Raw genomic sequence first — 7,202 nt, forward strand, 5'->3', positions numbered from 1 at the left:
TTATTTACATGTGCAAGTTTTATCTTGTAGATTGACTTTACCGCCTTTTTTCATATCCAATACCTCAAACTTAACTTGTGATATCGGTTTGACAGTCCAACTAATAGACTTACGATTTCTTTTACCAAGCTTACGCTCTGCATATGGTGTGACAGGGGTTGTTAAACCATCAGCAGTGTTTCGGTGTTCCCAAAACCATTGTTGAACTGAAGCTCTAAAGAATTCAAGAAGCATTGTAATCGGGAGTTTCCTCGCATGAACTGACAGTGCGTTCATTGACTCTGCACTATTAGAAGTTAGGTAAGCATACCGAACACGATCTGCATGATGTCTAGACCATCTGTTGAACCCAACAGAAGTGAGTGTATGTGCACTGTCTGGGATACGTCGTGCTAGTATACCATAGTGGTGATCAAAATCAGATTTTCTATACGCTTTGCACATTTTCCAGTAGTGCCACTCGTAACTTTTAACCCTTTTAGACACACTTTTGAGGTTTCCCAACAAATGTCTAGCACATAGTGCATGAAATACTTCTGGAAATACGTTTGATATGCCAGCAGCTATTGCAGGTGCCCTGTCAGATATAATGGTAAGATTAACAATACAACACCCCGAAGACTGTAGAGAGTCTCTTAGATTACCAAAAAACCATGTCCAATGATCGATGGTCTCTCCTGCTCCAATACCGTAGTCTAATGGAAGGATTCCATTGTTAGCATCCATAGCGACAGCAATCAAGTTAGTCCCCAAGTAACGACTTTTTAAATGAGCCCCATCGACTATGATTACTGGTCGTGCATAGTTAACAAACGAACATGTCTGCATATTAAAGTATTGAAACATTATTTTTAAATACGAGTTAAATTAATAAGTAAATAAAGAAAGCATTAAACATACCGCTGCACCAATGGACATGTAACTCATAACAAATCTGCCTTTGTTGTCCGTTCGAATGTTGGTTACACTACCTGGATTAGACAATCTAAGATTATATAGATAATTAGGTAGTATTTGAAAGGAATCTTCAAGACTACCCCTCAACATCTCAATTGCGTAACATTTGGCTTTCCATACTTGGTGGTATGATAGACTTATTTTAAATCGCGTCGACATATCAGTCCTTATATCATTCAGTCGATAGACACGACCTTCTTGTTTCATCACCTCTTTCAGTATATTACCTAGGACCTTCTTGGTGGCATGCTTATTGTTCGGAAGAATTTGAGTATTTGAGCACGTGTGTAGATCATTCAACTTCCGTACTTGAAAGTTGTTGCGATCTTGTATACACCTAGCAGTAATTTGCCATGAACAATTTGGTGATATGCATGTAGCTGTATACCTTGACTTGTCTGAGTACTTTGGTTTTATCTGGAACCCTTCAGTAACACACTTTGTACGTAATTGCATAAGAAAATCTTCCTTGTTTTCGAAAGTCTGATTCAATTTAACTAGATATGAGGTTTCATATATTGTCATTGATCTAGGTTTCATTTCGGGTTGGGTGTTCGACAGTAACGGTGGCATGTTCTAAAATATATCATCTGTTTGGGGATTATACTTAATTGGCTGGTCATAAGTTTGTGTTTGGTCGACGTATTCATCTTCGTATTCATCATCACTATCAGGAACATCAGCCTCATCAACTATGTAGTTAGAAAAAGGGTGTTTTGTTGGTTTTATTGGATTCACATTTTCCATATCATCATGCTCAGATCCGCTTTGATCAGATGTAGGTAGGTCAATGATGTAATGATCTTCGTTACCTTCAAACGGTGGTTGTTTATCATTCAACAAATTGGTGTATTGTATTTGTTGGTTGATTTCATCTGTGGTTTGAGTTTGTAAGTTGATCTGATTTACAGATTGATTTTGTAGGTTCGAACTATTTGTGTATGGATGTGGTTGGTTGTACTGATCAGTGTATGGGTGGTGTAGGTTGAACTGATTGTTACTTTGGTGTTCTAAGTCGTACTGATTGATGGTTGACTGTTGTAGGTTGAACTGATTGATGGATGATTGTTGTCGGTTGAACTGATTATTGTATGGATGATGTAGGTTGAACTGATTATTGGATTGCTGAGGTAGGTTGAACTGATTATTGGATGGATGATTAAGGTTGTACTGATTATTATAAGGATTTTGTAGGTTGAACTGATTATTGGTCGGATGTTGTAGGTTTAACCGATTATTGTATTGTTGTTGTAGGTTGAACTGATCATTAGGATTAGTAAGGTTTCGACCTAAAACATGCATTGAATTCGTAATATCTTCTAGATATATGTGAACGGGTTGATTTGAGATGGCGAAATTCATAAAATCATTAAAATCATCTTCATCATCAGTGATATCCAAGACACAGTTATCGACAACGTATTTCATAGATATAACTAAATCTTGTGAAACATCAATTTTTTTAACACATATTTTAACAAAAGCGTACAATTTAAGGTTTGTTTGGCGCGATTGTAAGTTTCAAAGGTACTCTGGGACAATTAAGTGACATATAAACTATATGATTATTGACATGTTCAATATAACCTCCTGAACAAATATATATCTTTAACTTACTCATCACTATAAATGTAAAGACATATAAAAGTAGGGATTACTCACCAATAAGTGATGACCTCAAACTGCGCAAAGAGTTAACTTCAACTACTAAGTTGTTGTGATTATGAATCTGGTGTGTTTGAATATCGATCAAGTATGGTATTTATTAAATATGGGAATTACTTATGGGATCCCATTACTTATAGAGTACAAATGGATAACAGGAATAAAAGGATCTACCGTTATCCAATTAAATTTATGAAAGGTGGATTTCCTATCTGTAGCTAATAAGTATAAGAAATGTTATCTAAATGTGGGACCTAGGTTGCCTTTTTAATCATGAAAGTCCACTGTGGTCGATTACTTCATATATGGGATCGACTATGTCATTTTTATTAAGTGGTCGACCCACATCAGGGTCGACCACGGTGTATTTAAGCAGTGGTTGACCACATTTTACTCTATGGTCGACTACTTCATATATGGTGGTCGACTATGCCATTTTTATTAAATGGTCGACCCACATCAGGGTCGACCACAGTGTAATTAAGAAGTGGTCGACCACATTTTACACCAGTGGTCGACCAGTCATTTGGTGACTGTCAAAAGATTACAGTGGAGCATGTTCAACCTGCTGACCTAATATGCCAACACAAACATTAGAGCTACCTTTTACAGTGGAGCCTGTTCAAAATACAATACCAACAGAAACATTAGAGCTACCTTTTACGTACTTCGATTCGAGATCTAAAGAATGTCTTCCCCATCCTATGTCTGTATTCTAATGCAACCTTCGCAGTATCTTTCTCGAATGGGTAGGTTAGCTGGCAAAATACACGCTCCATGTTTATGCAAACCCATACACCACAGTCACCGTAATATCCTGACTGCTGAGGTGAGTCGATATACGTAAATGTAGATGGCATCGACACGTGTGGTGGAGGAGTGTAGTTAATTGCCCTCAAAAACTCTGGCAGACACTTACCCAACTCGGAAACATAATAAGCGCGGTGGTCAATTGAGCTGTGCTTGACAAAACTATCGTAAATGACGACGGTGAAGTCCTTAAGATCAAGCACAATAAGCCGGAGTGAGTTTGTTCTTAATCTCCCTTATAAGAGACATCTTGCTTCGAGTGGTGACCTTGGCCTCAAACCAAACCTGTAATCAGACAATGATAATGTCATTATACATGATAATGCTAAAAACGAACATATATTTCATAGCATTATTCCTCAAGAAAGACAAGCTTTTAGTTGCAATTGTTCTATTTAAAAGTGATATTCGTTTAAATAATAAAAGGTGAAGACAAAAGACAGATTCGACGAATTGAAGACGCAAACGACCAAAAAGCTCAAAAGTACAAAAGACAATCAAAGAGGTTCCAATTATTGATAAGAAACGTCTCGAAATTACAAGAGTACAAGATTCAAAACGCAAAGTACAAGATATTAAATTGTACGCAAGGACGTTCGAAAATCCGGAACCGGGACATGAGTCAACTCTCAACGCTCGACGCAACGGACTAAAAATTACAAGTCAACTATACACATAAATATAATATAATATTTAAATAATTCTTATAATTATTTATATATTATATAAATAAATAAAAACCGTCGGCAAGAAAGACTCCAAATTGTGTGAGTTGTATTTACAAACTCCGCGACTCGCAGAGTTTGAAGGCAAAAAGGGCCGCGAGTCGCGGAGCCCCAAAGTCTGAAACTCCCTATAAAGCCACCGAATTCTGATCATTTTTCATAACATATATATCCATCTCTCTATCTATATCGTATATATTTATATTTATATTTTAATTTTAATTTTAATTTTAATCCTAATAATAAGGGTATGTTAGCGAATGTTGTAAGGGTGTAAGTCGAAATTTTGTCCGTGTAACGCTACGCTATTTTTAATCATTGTAAGTTATGTTCAACCTTTTTAATTTAATGTCTCGTAGCTAAGTTATTATTATGCTTATTTAATCCGAAGTAATCATGATGTTGGGCTAATTACTAAAATTGGGTAATTGGGCTATGTACCATAATTGGGGTTTGGACAAAAGAACGACACTTGTGGAAATTAGACTATGGGTTATTAATGGGCTTTATATTTGTTTAACTAAATGATAGTTTGTTAATGTTAATATAAAGATTTATAATTGGGCGTCCCTATAAATTACCATATACACTCGATCAGACACGATGGGCGGGGTATTTATATGTACGAATAATCGTTCATTTAACCGGATACGGGAATGGATTAATAGCCACTAGAATAATTAAAACAGGGGTGAAATTATGTACAAGGACACTTGGTATAATTGATAACAAAATATTAAAACCTTGGGTTACACTCAGCCGACATCCTGGTGTAATTATTAAACAAAGTATTAAAATCTTGTTACAGTTTAAGTCCCCAATTAGTTGGAATATTTAACTTCGGGTATAAGAATAATTTGAAGAGGACACTCGCACTTTATATTTATGACTGATGGACTGTTATGGACAAAAACCAGACGGACATATTAAATAATCCAGGACAAAGGACAATTAACCCATGGGCATAAAACTAAAATCAACACGTCAACCATCATGGTTACGGAAGTTTAAATAAGCATAATTATTTTATTTCATATTTAATTTCCTTTATTTTATATTTAATTGCACTTCTAATTATCGCATTTTTATTGTTATTGTATTTAATTGCACTTTTAATTATCGTACTTTTTAATTATCGCAAGTTTATTTTATCGCACTTTTATTATTCGCAATTTCATTATCGTTATTTACTTTACGCTTTAATTTAAGTCTTGTATTTAATTTTAATATTTTACATTTGGTTTTAACTGCGACTAAAGTTTTAAAATCGACAAACCGGTCATTAAACGGTAAAAACCCCCCTTTATAATAATAATATTACTTATATATATATTTGTATTTTTATAAAAGTAAACTAATATAGCGTTAAGCTTTGTTTAAAGATTTTCCCTGTGGAACGAACCGGACTTACTAAAAACTACACTACTGTACGATTAGGTACACTGCCTATAAGTGTTGTAGCAAGGTTTAAGTATATCCATTCTCTAAATAAATAAATATCTTGTGTAAAATTGTATCGTATTTAATAGTATTTTCCTGCTAAAATTAATAGCTATTTTATATACACCTCGCACGACATCAAGTTATTTTTGGCGCCGCTGCCGGGGAATCGCTTAAAAGCCGGAAGCAACGCTAATATAAAAAAAAAAAAAAATTTAGTTTACTTTTATTAAAATTCGTTTTTATAAAAATACGTTTTTAATTATTCAAAAATATAAAAAGAAAAACAAAAATATAAGTATTTTTAAGATTTTGTTAAATATTTAAGTTTTATAAAGTTTCTTTATTTTTATATAAGTTTTATTTAAGTATTTTGTTTTTATTTAAAACATAAAAAAAAAACCGAAAAAAAAATTTAATATATATAAATCTATTTTTAAGATATTTATAAAATTATAAAGAAGTTCTATTTTTATTTTAGTTTTTAAATATAAGTTTTTATTATATAAATATTTAGATTTTAAAACAGAAAATATAAAACAGAAAATATAAAAAAAAAAAAAAAAAAACGTCAAATTTTGAATTGCACCCGAGTTGAATTCTGGAACCCCGCGACTCGCGGAGTTTGCTGCTTGGAATACCGCGACTCGCGGAGACACTCTGACACGGGTACACAGAACCCTAATCAGGCATTAATTACGGGTAATTATTATAATTATTATTATAAAACCCTAATTAGGTTTTAATTAATTATTTATTTTAGTTTTTATTATTATTTAGTTAAATTAGTTTAATTAAATTATAAAATTAATAGCTTTATTAAATAAATAATATAAAAATAATATTTTTATAAAAATTGTATTTTTTTACAACTTTTTGTATATTTTTAATATTTTGTCCCTTTTTAATTGTTTTAGCGTAATATTTGTATTTTTCGCTCATATTTAGTTTTAAACTTAGTTTTTGCCATAGTTATTTTTATTTCTAGATTTTTAGGCTTTGCCGTAGAATTCCTTAAGTGCTTTTTCTTTAGACTAAGATTTAGGTACTCTAGAATTTTGTGACACCTTTTTAAGTTTTAGTTTCTTTTTAAGTTATTTCCATTTGGGATTTAGTTTTTCCTGTAATCTTTAATATTTTTAGACGACTTTTACCTATGTATCAATTATCATTCCAATTAGTAATCTCAATTTGCGATTATAATTTTAAGTTAGTTGTAGTAATAAGGTTAGGTTAGTCAAGTATTTTTAAGTTTTATAAGTTTCTTTTATTTTTTTCGTCACCTTTTATTTTTCAACCATTTTTCTTTTTCGACCTTTTTCCGACGAACTCTTTTTCTTTCTTATTTCTCGCTATTCTAGTTTTAGGACATAGATTTTTATTCTACTTCTTATCTAAATTTCTTAAAATTACGAAAATTTATTTTAAGTGGTTAAATTGATAGACATCAAAATTTTCTGGTTCGTAGTAATAGTTGGATTTGTACGTGGACCGGGTTATTGGAGCCAAACAGTCCTCAATTATATTGAGACCAAACGAATCCTGCCCCTCTGCTGCATCTTTTGGCTATTCGAAACGTGGGTAAAATCAGAAAAGTCTATTGAT

The 7,202-nt window shown here is 32.7% G+C and overlaps 1 protein-coding gene across 1 annotated transcript; it reads right to left on the minus strand.

Moving 5' to 3' along the window:
- On the minus strand, positions 1 to 1,482 carry LOC139889275 (uncharacterized). The gene is made up of 3 exons (XM_071872236.1): positions 1,185 to 1,482; positions 901 to 971; positions 1 to 822 (listed from the first exon to the last, which is right to left on the minus strand). The coding sequence occupies exons 1-3, from the start codon at positions 1,480 to 1,482 to the stop codon at positions 1 to 3; spliced, it is 1,191 nt and encodes a 396-aa protein (XP_071728337.1).
- Between the last annotated feature and the right edge of the window lie 5,720 nt (positions 1,483 to 7,202).

The sequence above is a fragment of the Rutidosis leptorrhynchoides genome, chromosome 2 (assembly GCF_046630445.1).
Source record: "Rutidosis leptorrhynchoides isolate AG116_Rl617_1_P2 chromosome 2, CSIRO_AGI_Rlap_v1, whole genome shotgun sequence".
In the NCBI taxonomy this organism is placed as follows: Eukaryota; Viridiplantae; Streptophyta; class Magnoliopsida; order Asterales; family Asteraceae; genus Rutidosis; species Rutidosis leptorrhynchoides.

What these genes read in the sequence shown, in the direction of transcription:
- LOC139889275 (XM_071872236.1), bottom strand. Translation starts at nt 1,482, where the DNA reads ATGACAATATATGAAACCTCATATCTAGTTAAATTGAATCAGACTTTC. An exon ending in TGCCACCAAGAAGGTCCTAG is followed by an intron (nt 972 to 1,184) that starts GTAATATACTGA and finishes TGTCTAATCCAG; the next exon opens with GTAGTGTAACCAACATTCGA. An exon ending in ACATGTCCATTGGTGCAGCG is followed by an intron (nt 823 to 900) that starts GTATGTTTAATG and finishes TTTAATATGCAG; the next exon opens with ACATGTTCGTTTGTTAACTA.